Raw genomic sequence first — 17,143 nt, forward strand, 5'->3', positions numbered from 1 at the left:
AAATCCTTTCTGAGTCTTCCTCACAAGTTTTCTTAACTAGCAGAGAAAATTGACAAATAAATGTGCTTTGTGGCCTACTGCAATTTGCTTTTCTAATAATGAATGTGTATTTTAGAACATATGTCACTGATTTTCATACAAAGATTCTTGACATTCTAAATAAACTGTGACATCTGGTTCCAAACATGTGAAAATAAGGGAAGTCAAGAGACTGAACGTTCAACGTTCTAACGGGGGAAAAATAAAAACCACCAGTGGTCAAAGAGGGACAATAAGAAAGGCACATTGGCCTAAGGGAGGACAGGGGGAAATAAGTTAATTGACTTTCTGTTTTCAAAATGGGCTAGTTATGTCAAATAGTTAATCTGAAAAAGTTATTCTGGTAATTCTCTTTATGAGTGAGCATGTTTCTCATAAGTTAATAGTTTCTATTACTCATTAACTACTCTTTGCTTCAAGGCTTTCAAATAAGAATTTTCTGTTTACTTGTTGCTGAGGTTAGAATGAGTAATACTTAGTTTTCAGCAGCTCTGAGTTTAACGATAAGAATGGAAAGCAGATGAAGTAATGTAGAGGCAAGCTTGCAAAGGAAATCTTTTTTGTAACTGACAAGGAAATATCATGAGACATGATGCAAATCTTGTTCATCGAGGACAATTTTACGAGGAAGTTCCTCTCTAGCCACACATCACCTTTTTGCTATGACATTGAAGACAGCTGATTTTTGCAAAAATGAACAATATGATTGTGTTTATTTTCTTTTAATGTGAGAGAGGCACACATTTTATAATTCTTGCTGTGTTTTGCCTGGGGAAATAAGATAGGGCTTTACACAGCTACACTCGCTGTGGATACATGTGTCACTGCTACTTCAATTTGTCGGATGCATTTGAGCCTCTGAGTTTTTATTTCAATTCAAATATCATTGGTACTTTTAAATAAAGAACCAATAATGTCAGGAAAAAGTCTCAACTTATCAACTGGTTGTTTCACTTTTGTCTTATGGAATGATAACTTCAGATTAACGGAGTTTTACTATAGTTACAGAAGCACCTAAATTCCTGCGAGTACAAGGGTCGACGTCGGGAGGCAGGGGCAGAGCCAGCACCTGAGAATGAGTCTGCTAACCAGAGGGCAGTATCTCCACGCCTGGTACAATAACCCCAACAACCTCTGTCAGCAGCCCTGCGTGGAAGGACAAGAGGATGGGATAGACTGTCAATAGAGAAGAATGCCATTTTGTCACTGCTGCTGGGTGAAATAAAGTTTGATCTTGACATTCTCACACTTGGTTAATTCACACGAGTCTGCTTTCAGCCACACGCTTCCTGCGGCAAAGTCCAATCAATCAAAGAGTACACTGTGCCAGGGATGCTCATAGCCCAACTCTGAGGCACTCTTGCTAACCAGGGCAGGAATCCCATGGGCGGGCCTTCCCTGCCACCAAGACCTCATCACGGGCGCTAAATCTAAGGTTCAGGGGGCCGTGTTTCCACCAGCGGTCTAAGGACTCCATCTCTCTTCCTTCCCTTCTCCCTCCTCCTGCTTTCCAGCCCAAAGCTAAGAGTCATTTTTGTTGTTTTATTATTGTTTTTTATGATTCAGAGAAGTACCAAAAAAGAAACTTCTTTGTTAAAATGATGTTTACAGGCTTCTTCTTATCAGAAAATATCTAACCTCAAAAACATTTAAAGAAAATTTAAAATGATCTTTCTGATCCGGGTAAAGGAGAAACTAGAAAACCTGTAGAATAAACAGGGATAGAGATTTTGCTCTGTTTTGGTGTGTCCCGTGGATGATGGGGGTGGGCAGGCTGTAGGATTTCCAAGGGCCCTGCCAGTCTGTGCTTCTGACATCCCCTTGTGGAGGTGGTGGTCTGTACCCAAGGATGAGCTGCTCCAGCACGGGCACAGCATGTATTTCCCTTCCCTTCTGAAATCTCTGGCTTATAGACTCTTCCTCTACTGCCAAAGTGTGCGGTGGAGGAGTCAGAAGCACAGATTCCTACTCCAAAACTGGTGTCCCTGCTGATCTCCCTACGGTCCCAGCCCTGAGCTCTTTTGGCTGTACATTTTATTTCAAAGGAAAATATTTTTTTTGCCAAAAAAGAGTGATAGAGATTTAAATTTTGCTGTAATAAAACACATTTATGGTATGTCTGTTAAAACCATTTACTGTACTAGACAATTTTCTTTTTCGTGTATGATTGAATCCTCATTCTGAGGTCCCCATGGTCCCATTTCTTTTACAATGAGGAAACTGCACTCACAGTGTCTTGCCCAGGGTCACACAATTAATACACGACAGAGTGGGCATTCAAACTCAAGACTTTTCAACCTCCGTTGTACCATGTTCTCATGAGGCGTTATCAACATAGTCAATACAAAAAAAAGAAAAAAACATCAAGATAATTTCCGATTCTGATACGATCATTCTCACAATGCAGAAACCCTTATTAAATACCTCACTGTGACTGGCGCTACTCCTAGTACCGCTTTCTCTACCCCTTCCCAAGGAAGCAATCAGATCTGTGTGCCATCTCACACTAGACGTGTTAGAGACTGACTGCCATGTGCTCAGCAAGAAGGCGTGGAGGGACTGTGGGGAGAGGACACTTCACGAATCGGTAAGTGCTTGTGTCCAGGAACTCTAGGGAGAAACGAGGTCTCCTCTGTTTACAGGGTGAAGCTTGTTCAACCTTTTAAATGTCCTTCTTTATAATCTCTTGGGCATGGTGCCCATGGTGGGTATTCCAATTCTATTAGACAAAACAGAGTTTAATCAGAGAAGTTTCTGAGAGACCCATTGGAGTTACGACCCCAGAATTGAAATGTTGCTGCCAAATTGTTTCCTATTTCCTACTTCCAAGACCTTCCTGCAGGTTCCCAGTCTGTGTTTAAATTGTGAGAAAACGAGCGGAGGTGTAGCCCCCTGAATGAGTGTTTAATGAAGATTATAGAAGCGATAAAGGGAGAGCTTTTTATTTTGCTATAATGAACATCAACATGAAGTTTGAGGCTGGGGAGAGTAAGGCTTACAGTGTGGGAACTCTCAGAGGTGCCCTGGAAGGGTTTCCTGGAATCATAGAACCCGAAGGGCCTCAGAATTGATCCTTTTAAAGATGACCTTTGAAGAGACTTGAAAATAATATAGTCAGTTTTCATTGGATTTTCAATTATCCTGTGATTTCCATTAAATTGTTGTGAAACTTTATGAGTACAGGATTGTGTTAAGAAGTAAACTCTTTTATCGAGCTATCTTTCCTAATCATTTAACCAAATTTGTCCAACTGTTCCTATTTGGTTTTAAAGAACAGATAGTCTGTTTACCCTGTTGTGAATTGTAGTTGTTGAAGTGACACTAGCTGCTATAACACATACCCTAATAAGTGTATACTGGTTCCAACATGATGGAAGTTTATTTCTCACCCACGTAAAGTTCAAAATGGAAATTACTGATGAAGAGGGGGGTTTCCTCCAGAAGCGGCTTGGAGACCCGGTTCCTTCCACAACGTGCCTCTATACTCTGCCACCGTCACCTTGTGGCTTCTATGATTGCCATCCCCATCTGCATCAAGCTATAGAAAGACAGAATGTGGAGGATAGATTGTACATGGGAGATCTTCATGGGCCAGAACTGAAAGTGCTTCCAATCTCTTCTGCTCACCTTCATGTGGTTAGAGCGCAGTTATACACAGTCGCACCTGATTGGGAAGGAGGCTGGGAAATGGAGTCTACCTGTGTTCCAGGAGAAGGTTGAACTCTTTGATGGTCTGCTGGCAGTTCCTCACACTGAAAGCCACTGAAATTGTCCTTAAATGTTTCGTTATTTAAAAATAAATGTCCAATTTTATTTGGGAGGTATTTTTAAAAGTCAGGTTGTTTCACCATGTAATAAACTGTGTTTGTTGGTTTCAGGTTTATGGTCAATGCAAAGCAATAATTTACGGTAATAAGCCAAGGAGAATTCTCTATTCACCTGCGTATAATTGTACTCTTCGGCCAGGTAAGAGAGGACTCTGATTTTGTTCGTTTGACTAAAAGATGGAAAAGAGCATTAATCAGGGTGATGCCAGAGTGTATAGAGTTCTCCCATCCTTACTTCCGATTCATACCAAGAACAGGTTCTTAATATATCCAATACTTTCCTGCCCTGTGAAATTCAACTTGCACTGTTCTTCAGCCCACAATTAATCTTCCTAAATCACCTGTAATAGTGTATTATTGAGTACTGCATTAAATCCTAAATTTTCAGTCTGACATAAATGGCATCATCTCTATACTGGTCCCCGGGCTCCCTTTGTAGCTGTCTCTGCCATTACCTCCCTGACTACACCAACTCTGCACTTCGTTTAACTGGATGCCTCACTATTTTCTGAACACACATTGCACTTTCCAATCTCTGCATCTTCCTTGTGCCTTTCTCTCCCCTGAGGATGGCCTCCCCTGACACCCTCTGCCCTTAGAATTCATATCCATTCTTTAAGGACCACCACCAATGCTGCTTCTCCCTCAATGTTTTCTATTCAGGAAAGGAACAAGTGGTCCTGTTTTCATTCCTATAGAACTGTAATCTAACCACTCATGGAGCCCAGACTATGCACGGTCTTGATGTGAAGTCTTGTATCTTGTTTCATATAGAATGTTTCATCCCTTCTTCCTTCCTTCTACAACCCTCCCCTGGTTCCTATCAAGTGTAAGGAGTCCGTAATCCTGTTGATGAAATTCAGTAAATGGACTAAAAATGAGGCTGAAACTAGGGACAATTCAAATGAATGCATGTGCATTCATTGTGGGTTCTTTGGAAAGCAAGCATTCAAGTCATGGGAAAATAGGACGGCTACTTGCCAAAACACTATGTGCCTGTGACTCCCCTGGTGGGTCATGTTCAAGTGCAGATTCTGCTTCCATTGGTCTGGGACAGGGCCTGTGAGTCTATATTTATAACAAGCTCCAGATCATAGCAATACTGCTGGTTTCTTTGAGGGACAAGACAGCAGAGCAAATATTTTATTAGATACAGTTTGAGCTTCCTGGTTGTAAGACTTATTTAAATAAATTAGAGGACAACAACTAATAAAACAGATCAGAACTCAAATGAAAGCCACAGGCACTGGAGGTATGGGAGGTCAGGAAGTGGTACCTGGGGATGGAGACTGGAGTGACAAGCTGTGGATGTAACTCCACCATAATACATTCCAAAACACCCAAATAAACACACGACTGATCAAAACAACGTGTTTGCTCTGCAAAAACAACTTGCTGACAAGTCCTCTAGCCTGAATTTCACAGTAGTTTTGTGACTCCCAGTCCTAAATTCTGCTGTACCTTTAGAGTGATTATTCTATCCAGTTACACAGTGATTTAACCAATGTTTGTCTTCTGGCTCACCTGTCTTGCCAGAGAGACTGCTTCCACCTCCCATATGTCATTCACCCATTCATTCAGTAAACCATCATTTACTAAACACTCACCGTGTATTACACATTATCTCAGGTGTTGGGAAATAAAAGGTGAGTAAGACATGACAATAATAAAATCCCAACTTTTCAAGACACTCAGCTGCTTTACAGAGGCATTGATGATGGAAGATGTTGATCTACTAATTGGGAAAAACGTTTTTATGTCAATACATGTTATGTGTTTTTGAAGAAAATTCCTAGGGTAAATAAATTTGGGTCAGATGAAAAACATCTCGCTTTGATTTTTCATAAATTATGAAAGAAATATATGTTCATTGAAGAAAACTCACTGCTGACAGCTAAGTTTCGTTCCCGTAATGCCTTTTCCACTCCATCCTTGCAGACTATTATCTTCTTTTTCAGTCTTTGCTTCTGTTGTGGTCATATGATTTATAGGATTCAAAATAATTGGGACGTTTTATTTCAAACTGCTCTCTTTGACACCAACAGTTTCTCGAAGAAAGATTCACAGAATGTACCCCGAGTGCCCCAGCCCCAGCTCCATTGACTTGTCAGATCCAAGTGTTCTGGAAGCTGCCACTGAGTCTCTTGCAAAATACAACAAGGAGAACCCCTTCAAGCTGTATTCTCTCGTCAAAGTCACCAAGGCTTCTAGCCAGGTAAGGCTAAAATGCCCACTTCCACCCACAGTGTGTCTCAGGACTTGCTCTCGATTCCTAAACTGAGAGGAGAGAATTAAGGCACTTCTTTTGATTAGAACCCAAGAGACTTTCTTCACCCCCTACTTCAGTAGACTGATGCATATTCAATTACGTTTCGATTTCTGAGTGATTCTATGAGATTTCCACAAGACGTGTGGGATTTATTTTTACCTCATTGCCCTTAAGGTAATAATAGAAATGGACTCATAGTCTCCTTGGGTGATTCTACTGAGGTTCACTATTTACTGCTACTTTCTCATATCTGACTGACTTTGGACCATTTAGCAAGTTGATTTCTGCTCCATGTTAAGGCCTGGAGTGGATGTTGAGCTTTATGGGTTAGAGGAAATGGAGGCTCATTTGTATTTAAATTATGTTGATATCAGTCATATAAAGAAAAACTAATCTAAAAGCAAATCTACAGGAGGAAAAATAAGCTCACCCAAGGGAAAGGTTTTAGAGCCCATTCAAATTGTTAAGGGAAAAGAGGTATGCTGATTGTGTTTTCTAAATAGCAAAATCATAATACATGGTTTGATCATGGCGGGACTTAGACGAAGGGACAACAGGAAACCTGTATTAACACTCTCTCTGGGTATGGATGGTTCCTGTAAATATAATGCTGACAAACCCCAGTCATTTCTCCACATGGGGAAGTCTGATTTTTGTTTCTGAACTCTTGTCTCATACCAGTGGGTGTTTGGCCCTTCTTATTTTGTGGAATATCTAATCAGAGAGTTACCATGTACCAAATCCCCAGAGACTGTTTGCATACTTCAGCTCCCTGACTCGCCCGTGAGCATCCCTGAATGTCTTCATAATTTAAGATTTGTGTTTCCAAATCATCTATATGTATTGTTGAGGACAAACTACATATGAGGTGTAATGCACGAGACACTTTTCTTCCCTTCAAGGAACAACTGACTATTTAGAGATTGTGCTGGCTATTTAGAGATTGACCATGGACCATTTAGCAAGTCCAGGGATTTGGTACATGGTAACTCTCTGATTAGATGGCCCAGGTGCAATAATATTTGATTGCAAGTGCAATATTCATCAGCAGTCTTATGTCTTTGTATAAAGGACCATAGGAGGCTATAAAATATAGACAAATCTCCTCAGTGGTTGGTGATGGTCCTGCTTTTATCTGAACAAATCCAGTTACATTTGGAATACAACATAGTATTGCATTCCTTGGACCACTCTTTAAGAAGGACAAAGTCAGATAGGATGTCTTTCAAAGACTGCATCCGAGATGGGGAGGATGCCTTGAAACCATCTGAAACAAACCTGGTGGGAATGCCAGTTGGCACAGTGAGTTGTAACATGATTGGGCAAAGTACATCAAAAGTTTTTCCCCCCTTATTTACTTATTTATAATAATAGCTTTATTAAGATGTAATTCACACAGCATAAAATTCACCCTTTTAAAGCATACAGTTCAGTGGCTTTTTTAGTATATATGTAGAGTGGTGCCACCACCACCAGTATCTAATTTTAGAATATTGTCATCAGCCCCAAAAGAAACCCCATGCTCATTAGTAGTCGTTCACCTTGTCCCCTCACCCAAGCCACTGGAAACTGCTAATGTACTTGCCATGTCCATGACTTTGCCTTTTTCTGAACATTTCATATAATGGAATATACTGTATGTGACCTTTTGAGTCTGTTTTTCACTTTGCATAATGTTTTCAAGATTTATCCATGTTGTAGCATGTGTCAGGGCTTCATTTCTATTAATGGCCGAATAATATTTCATTGCATGGCTATACCATGTATTGTTTATTCATCAGTTGATGGATATTTGGGTTACTTCCTCATTTGAGCTATTATGAATAATGCTGCTATGAACACTTATGTACAAATTTTTATGTGCACATATATTTTCATTTCCCTTTGGTATATACCTTGGAGTGGGATTGCTGGGTCATATGAGAACTCTGTTTAACCTTTTGACTAACTGCTAAACTCTTCCAAAGTGACTGTACCAGTTTTACAATCCCATCAAAAATATATGAGGGTTTCAATTTTGCCACGAATTTGCCAATATTAATAGTGTCATTTTTATTATAGCCGTCATACTGGGTATGAAGTGGTATCTAATTTCACTTATTATTTGAACTTTCCTCATGGTTAATGACGTTGAGCATCTTTTAATGTTCTTCTTGGCCGTTTGAATATGTTCTTTGGAGAAATGTCAGGTAAAATCCTTTGCCCGGTTTAAAATTGGACAATTTATCTCTTTATTGTTGAATTGTAAACGTTCTTTACATATTCTGAATACAATCTTCTTATCAGTTACATGATTTTCCTCCATTCTCTGTGCTTTCTACTCATATTCTTTTTTTTTTTTTTTTTTTTTTTTTTTTAGTTGCAGGGGGGTGTGCCCACCATCCCTTGCGGGAGTCGAGGAATTGAACTGGCAACCTTGTAGTTGAGAGCCCACTGGCCCATGTGGGAATCGAACCGGCAGCCTTTGGAGTTAGGAGCACGGAGCTCTAACCGCCTGAGCCACCGTGCCGGCCCCTCTACTCATATTCTTGATGAAGTTTTTGAAGAACAAAGGTTTTAATTTTGCTGAAGTTTTATTTGTATTTTTTCTTTTGTTGAATGTGCTTTTGGTGTAGTATCTAAAAAAACCATTGCTTAATCCAAGATCACTAAGATTTACATGTGCATCCTCTAACAGTTTATAGTTTTAGCTCTTACGTTTAGATCTATTACCCATTTTGAGTTAATTTTTGTACATGATGTGAGAGGTAGGAGGTTCAACTTCTTTCTTTTGCATGTGGATATCCAGGTGTCCCAGCACTACTTGTTGAAAAGACGATTCTTTCGCCATTTAATTGTGTTGGCATACTTCTTGAAGATCAGTTGACCATAAATATGGGGTTTATTTCTGTACTCTCAATTTTATTCTATTGATCTATATATCATTCCTTAAACCAGTACCACACTATCTTGAATACTATAACTTTTTAGTAAATTTTGAAATTGGTAAGTGTGAGTCTTCCTATTTTGTTCTCATTCAGTGTTATTTTGGGTATACTGGATCCCTTGCATTTTCATATTAATTTTAGAATCAGCTTGTCAGTTTCTGTTTTAAAAAGGCAGTTGGAAATTTGATAGGGATTGTATTGATTTGGTATAGGAATTGTCATCTTAACAATATTCAGTCTTCCGATCCATGAATATGGGATGTCTTTCCATTTTGTTTAGAACTTATTTAATTTCTTCAACAATGTTTTGTAGTTTTCAGTGTGGAAGACTTTCACTTATTTATATACATAAATATTTTATTCTCTTGGATGCTAATATGTTGCATTTGCCCTCTTAATTTTATTTTTGATTGTTCATTGCAAGTATATAGAACTACAATTGATTTTTTCATCTTGACCAGGTATCCTGAAAACTTCTGAAATCATTTATTAGTTCTAATAGTTTTCCAGTAGATTCCTTAGGATTTTCTATATACAAGATCATGCCATGTGCAAATAGAGATACTTTCCAGTCAGCATGACTTTAATTTTTTTTTTCTGCCGAATTTCCTTCGCTAGATCTTCCAGGACAATGTTGAATAGAGTGGGGGAGAGCAGACATCTTTATCTTATTCCTGATTTTACGGGGAAAGCTTTCAGTATTTCATAAGTTACTATGCTACTAATGGTAGGTTTTTCATAGATGTCCTTTATCAAGTTGAGAAAGTTCCCTTCTATTGTTAGTTTGTTGAATGTTTTTATCAAGCAGCAGTGTTGGATTTAGTCAAACGCTTTTTCTGTGTTAATGAGATAATCATGTGATTTTTTTTCTCCTTTAATCTATTAGTATTGTATATAACAATGATTGATTTTGTATGTTAAAATAACCTTGTACTTTGGAGAAAATCCCAGTTGGTCATGGTGTATAATACTTTCTATATGTTGCTGAATTCTATTTGCCAGTATTTTTACAAGATTTTTTGTTTATATTCAAAGAGATATTGATCCCTAGTTTTCTTGTATTGTGTCTGCCTGATTATCATATGAATGTAATAGTGGCTTTATAGAATGATTTGGAAAATTTCCCCTTCTCTTCTATTATTTTATTTTGGAAGAGTTTATGAGGGAGTTGGTGTTTATCTTCTTTAAATGTTTGGTAGACTTCACCAATAAAGTCATCTGGGCCTGGGCTTTTCTGTGTGGGAAGTTTTTTGATTAATAATGCAATCTCTTGTTATAAATCTATTCATATTTTCTATTTCTTCTTGAATAAGTTTTGGTAATCTATAGGTGTGTCTTCCTAGGGCTTTATCCATTTCATCGAAGTTTTCTAATTTGCTGGCATACAGTTGTTCATAGCATTCCCTTTTTATTTCTGAAAGATTGAAAGTGATGGTCCCTCTTTAAGTCCAATTTTAGGTATTTGAGTCATGTTTTTCTTGGTCAGCCTAGCTAAAGCTTTATCAATTTTATTGATTTCTCAAGGAATCAACTGTCTGTTTTCGTCATTTGCTTTTTTTATCATCTTGTTTGTTTATTTCCACTCTAGTCTTTATTTTTGCCTTCCTTCTGCTTGTTTTGGGCTTAGTTTGCTCTCCCTTTTCTAGTTTTCTAAGATGAAGCTTAGGTTATTGATTTGTAATTTTTTTTCTTTTAACATAACATGTACATCTACAAATTACCCTCTAAGCAATGCTTTAGCTGCATCTCACAAGTTGTGCATATTGTGTTTCTGTTTCCATTCATCTCAAAGTATTTTCCAATTTTCCTTGTGATATCTTTTTTGACCAAATGGTTATTTAGGTGTACGTTATTTAATTTCCACATAGTCCCTAATATGTGAAATTCCCTAATTTTCTTCTGTTACTCATATCTAAAATCATTTTATTGTGTTTGGAGAATGTACTTTAAATTATCTCAGTTCTTAAATTTACTGCAGCTTGTTTTATGGTTTAACATAAGGTATATACTGGAGAATGTTTTGTGTACACCTGAGAGGAATGTGTATTCTGCTGTTCGATGAAGCATTCGGTAATTGTCAGATTTAGATGGTTTATAGTGTTGTTCAAGACTTCTATTTCTTTGTTAATGTTCTTTGTTATCGTTATATCCATTATTGAAGTGAGAGTTCCAACTACTATTGTTGAATTATCTACGTCTCCCTTCTGTCAGTCTTTGCTTGTGTAGTTTGGGACTCTGTTGTTAGGTTTTATACATATATATACGTATTTGTGTTGTTGTGTTTTCCTAATAAGTGTACACTTTTGTCATTATGAAATGTTTTTCCTTATCTCTAGTAACAATTTTTGTCTTAAAGTCAATTTTGTCTAACATTTGTCTATCATTTTATCTAACAAATTTTGTCTAACAAATTTGTCTAACATTTGTCTTTCGTTGTTGTTTACTTTGTAAATTTTTCCCATCTTTTTACTTTCAACCTATATATATATTTCTGAATATAAAGCGTATCTCTCAAAAGACTTTTGTAACCATGCAATTGAATAGTCTCAATTTTCTCAAGGAATAATTGGGAAAGCATCTTCACCCTGTTGTGTGGAACTCTCTTTTCACTTGCCAATTACATCTTGGGCAGATCCTATGTCTTTCTCATTGTTTTTCGTAAGAGAAACATTTTCTTTTTTTTTTAATTATTAAATTTATTGAGGTGACAATTGTTAGTAAACTTACATAGATTTCAGGTGTACAGTTCTGTATTACATCATCTATAAATCCCATTGTGTGTTCATCACCCAGAGTCAGTTCTCCTTCCATCACCATATATATATATATGGAGAAACATTTTCAATTAGGTAATTAAGGTTCACTTACATGTATGAAAAAAATCTGTTCAGTCAATTCTTAATCAAAACTTCTGTCTCATATTCCACACAAAAGGTTTTCTAAAGCCTGATCTAGATCTTCAGACCTAGTGTGAGAGTTCTGTTCTTTCATTCTTTCTCTCCCTCTTGCAACCGTTTGCTGAGTTCTGGATCTTCCAAGTTCCAAGATGGATGAGAGAATTAGAGGAAAGAGTACAAAGACTTTTTACATAACTGAACTTGCAGGTGTAGTTTTCTCTTGGTCTACACTGGCTCTCTATGACAGAGACTCCTGCGATGGTTGTCTTAGGTGGTACAGGAGTGAGTTCATCCAGAGGTCTTTTCCTAGTGGGATGATGTATTCTCTAGCGGACTCCTCAGAACTACCCCTTCTCTGATTCAGTCCCAGAGATTTTTATTATTAAATGTCCCATATCTGGAAGTGCCTTGGGTGGGCACTTTCAAACGAGTACTACTTATGACATTTCCTTGTCCCATGGACTCACACACATTTTTACTCTGCCAAACAGTGGAGATGGGCTTTCCTTTGATGCCTTTTCTCCTTACCCTCTCATAGAAGGATGCTTTTCCAAGATCCTGTTCTTAGAATGCTCTGAGAAGCAGATCTCAATCTCCATAGTTCATATGTCCCTAAACTTTAGGGTTCACATGGTAAGCATTCCCTCAAACTCTCTTTGTGGTCCAGTCTAGCTTTAGCACCACGTAGGCCTGTGAATTATGTTAGTTCAGTAAATTTTAGCCAGAGTGAGAGTGGCTGTGCTCTACTTGGTACAGGTAGCTGCAGTCTCTCCAAAAGGTTCTCTTAGAGCCCTTTCCCTATGTGATTTGGTGACAAAGAGAAGGGAAAGGCAGAAGCACCATTCCCCAAAAACGTCCTACATTAATGGATTTTTCACACGTGAAGGATTTTCTAATATTCTCTTCATATAGCCTGGAGATGGGTGGTAGAGTAATATTCAGGCAATCTCTTTGGGCATGTTTTAGTAAATTCTACGTGAGGACTGTATTCTTAAAATTCTTAAGAAATTGAGGCAACATTTTATTATAAAATTTTAGTTACACTTGAAAATGTGCATACCCTATGACTCTAAAATTTCTCTTCCAGGAATTTACCCTAGGGATTAATTAGAAGTATATGAAAATATATAGCATCAATGTTTAAGCAAAACCAATGATATTCAATCTAGTGTCTCACAAAAGAGAACATGTTGAATAACTCAGAGAAAAATGACATAGCCATTGTAAAAATTGTAGAAGAGTATTCAGTGCCATAAAAGGATTTTCACACTATACTGTTAATTGACAAAAGAGGCTTATAAAATAATATATAGTATGATACTGTTTTTCTAGAAGAAAAAATATATATGCATAGGAAAAAAGATTAGGAAAAAAGAAATCAAATTATTGCAGGAAACCAGTATCTTTCATGCAATTACAGGTCTTTTTTATTTACTTTCCGTATGTCCATATTCTAAATTACTATCACATTTGTAATAAGAACACAGAATTATGTTTAAATAAAGAGAAGTTGAAGGAGCTGAGAGTTGTTTCATTTGAGAAGAGTAAACTCAGATGGAATGTACATAAAGGGCTACTGCTACATGAGAGTTGCAAACAAGTTTTCTAATCACCCTAAGGATAAAAGTAAGGCCAAGAGGTAGACGTTCTATAGACACAGATTTCTGTTCAGTATAAAGAATTTTCTAATAGAGTTTGTTCCAAAAGATGTCCCGAGTTTCCCATCATTGGAGGCAAGCTAGCCTTGTTTAGGTGATTACTTACAGAAATAATCTAGAGAGAATTGGCTCAGAGCCTGCCTACTGCATGGTAGTAGATTAAAACTGTTTGGCTGTGTGTCTACACAAGCAGAAAGCAAACTGATTTACATTTATGATCACTGATAATTGTAATACTTAAACAACATGTATTTTCTCTTTTTTTTTGTTTAACCTGTTGGTATTTGCAAAGGTTCTCTGAGTAAAAGAGGATTCGAAAAGTTTGTCTCCGTGTCTTGCAACTTCTTTGAATCACAGGTATTTTTCAATCTCATTGTCTTCTATCTACATTTCAGCTGTTCCCTACCCGACACTCTCCTTTTAATTTCCTAAGATCCATGATCACCACTTTATTCAGACTTCCCTGAGGTCAAACCCACAGGATAGCTGGTTAAAGACCTGTCATTCGTTGTTTTAGTCCTAATGTGGTCCTGAAGAATAAGTAATATCCCTGAAGAAACAGGGAACTACTAATTTGATTGTCTCAGGCCTCTGAGATTAAATTAAGTCTTCCAAAGACCCTTACACTGAACCATAGGGAGAAGTGTTTCCATGAAAATATTCCGTCCCTTTCCTGAATATTTATTGAACACTTACTATAAGGCAGCCTGGTATAGCTGAAAGGGTGGTTGAGACCGGCCACCTGGGTTTAAGTCCTGCTCTGATACTTGCAAGCTGTGTGACCACAGGCAATTTTTTACCTCTTGAATTGTGGTTGTCTCTTTTATGAATGGGAGTGCAATACTTACCTCCTTTATATCCCTGTGAGAAATAAGAAGGAGACCTGGATATAGGGAGCTGTATTGGGCTTGGAGAAATAATCAATAAAAGGTAGCTGCTACTGCCACTTCTAGGAACAGGGAGACAGCTCACCGGGGACTTTAAATAAGCCATTTAAACTCTCTGGACCATTATTCAGTTAGGAATTTGTGAAACTTGCAGTAAAGTTTCTACCAGTCTTAATACTCCCTGGCCCTTATCTGTAGTGCTTTATAACCCTTTAACTAAAGGCAAATCCTTTTATCTTGTCTCTCTTTGAAACATCCCATTATAAAAGCACAGAACAGCTTAGCCTGGTACCAGTCATGGCAGGGATTTCCCTGGGGGACATTCTTTTACTGAAAGCATTCTTATTTCATGCTTCTACCCCTGTTGTTACCCAGGGACTTGTGAGCATCCTCAGGGTGGAAGAGCCACAGCAGAAAAACACAGCCTTCGCTCACTCACCTTCCGAAGTTGCACCAAAAAAATCTGTCCAACACCTCCCTGACTTGGAGGATGAGCAGCCCGAAGATTCCAAGGGAAAAGGCCCTGTTGAGGCCTTCCCTGTGCAGCTGATCTAACCACGAATCCCTAGGGAGAAACCCTGGATGTCTCCTTTCTCGTCCTGGGGCCTATGAAGGAGACGCTGGTTGTCTTGCATTTCCCCAAGGAAGAACAACGCTCTGCTGAGTACCCAGGACCAGCCAAGATGGCCGACCCTCTTGTTCTCCCACCGTGAGAACCACATAGAGTATTCCATGGGGATACGGTGCCCTGAAGAAGTGGTGGGGGTGGGAGACAGACAGAGAGTTTGAATGTAGAGAGTGGCTAATAAAGTGTGTCTTTTTGACTCTTGTTGGTCTCATCATATTGTCTGGGAGTGGAAATGGGACCAAACCCTCCACTTGTACACTGGGTTGCATGCTTCCTAAGTTATCCAAGGTCTCATTCCATGTCTAGATGCCTCTGATGTCTTCCAACTCTCCTTTGTAACGATTACTGACTTTGAGCTAAGCGTGTCTGATGTAGAGCCTGCCATCTTCAGGCATGACCTCCTCTTTCTGGGCAAGAGTGTATTATCATTCTTTTGATCAAAAGAAGATGAAAACTGAAGGATACCACGAGACAGGGATTCATCACAGAGTTTCACTCTCCCTTTATTCCATAATTATTTCAGCACCAAGTATTGGTCAGATGTTGTCTGCACAGCCTTGAACCGACGGTGGATTTTTTCTTACCTGTCTGAATAGTCTCTGGGCCCAGAACTTGATAAATTCACTTGAGAAATTTGACAAATTTACTTAGCAATGGTGGTAGATGGAAGAGACCATTGCCTGTGGACTATGTTTGATCCTGGGAAGAATCAGCCATTGTTCCAAGTTGGGGAGCCTTCTGGCTTCTTTAATAGTTTTGCTCAGAGAACAAATGAAGAGCCCAGGTGACATTCATTCTCAATTTTTCACTTAAAAAACAAATATACATGTATATAACATATATGTAATATATAGGTGATATGTATATTATGGACATACATATATACACACAACTGTTTGTTTTATATATATATGTGTATATGTGTATATATATGACAGGCGTTATGGGCTGAATAATGCCCCCCAAAATTCATATACTGAAGTCTTAACCCCCAGGACCTCAGAAGGTGACTGTGTTTGGATGGGATATTTAAAGAGGTGAGTAAGTAAGATGAAGTCATTAGGGTGGACCCTTATCGGATGTGACTAGTGTCCTTATAAGAAGAGATGATTAGGACACAGACAAGCACAGAGGGAAGATCATATGAGAACGCAGAGAAATGGTGGCCATGTACAAGCCAAGGAGAGAGGCCTCGGAAGAAACTAACCCTGCAACACCTTGATTCAAACTTGTGTCCTCCAGCATTGTGAGAAAATTAATTTCTGTTGTTTAAGTGACCCAGTTCATGATACTTTGTTATGGCAGCCCTAGCAAACTAACAAAACAGGGAATTTGCAAATATAACTCTAGCCCTGCGTTCTGGCAGCTGTTTCTGAAAAGAGGCACAGAGGTCTTAGCATAATTTACTTAAAAGTAGTAGACAATATTCACCCTATATTACTCTTATCTGCTTCCCGTAAGAAAGAAAAATAATTAAGTGGGGTGTCATGTAGAGCCTTAAACTCTGTTTCAATCAGTGTCTGGCAAGAGACACAGGCCATAGGCAATGATCTCTTCCATCTACCCCCATTGCTAAGTACATGTATCAAATTTATCAAGTGAATTTATCAAGTTCTGGACTTGGACAATATTCAGATAGGTAAGAAAAAAAATCCACCTTCAGGTTGAAGGCTGTGCAGGCAATATCTGACCAACACTGTTTCAGATAGTTCAACTGAAAAGACTTTAGTGAAAGAAATGAAGACTTGTGGGCCAACTTAAGGGAACAATGGAGGCTGAAGCACCTGGAGAACAGCAAGAAGCCTTTGCCACTCTGGACCTGAGGAGACTGCAGGAGGAGGAGCCTTACCCAAATCCAGGGGGAGCTGAAGCTGCTGGTGGAGGGGCCACCTGGCAGGAGCTGCCCTGGTGGAGGGATGCAGCCACTGCCAGAACCTAGTGCTGAAGCAGAAAGGGGCAGGGAATGAACAGCCTGACCTCTCTCTCCTTCCTTCCCACCCTCCCTCAGTCC

At 38.7% G+C, this 17,143-nt stretch overlaps 1 protein-coding gene across 1 annotated transcript; it reads left to right on the plus strand.

Annotated features, from left to right (window-relative positions):
* Positions 1-1,156: 1,156 nt before the first annotated feature.
* Positions 1,157-15,336, plus strand: LOC148754769 (fetuin-B-like). Its single transcript, XM_088794508.1, has 4 exons — positions 1,157-2,626; positions 3,918-4,005; positions 5,912-6,081; positions 14,880-15,336. The coding sequence occupies exons 3-4, from the start codon at positions 5,935-5,937 to the stop codon at positions 15,057-15,059; spliced, it is 327 nt and encodes a 108-aa protein (XP_088650634.1). The 5' UTR covers positions 1,157-2,626; positions 3,918-4,005; positions 5,912-5,934; the 3' UTR covers positions 15,060-15,336.
* The last annotated feature ends 1,807 nt before the right edge of the window (positions 15,337-17,143 follow it).

The sequence above is a fragment of the Rhinolophus sinicus genome, chromosome 17 (assembly GCF_057876585.1).
Source record: "Rhinolophus sinicus isolate RSI-liver-muscle chromosome 17, RSI-T2T, whole genome shotgun sequence".
NCBI classification, from domain to species: Eukaryota; Metazoa; Chordata; class Mammalia; order Chiroptera; family Rhinolophidae; genus Rhinolophus; species Rhinolophus sinicus.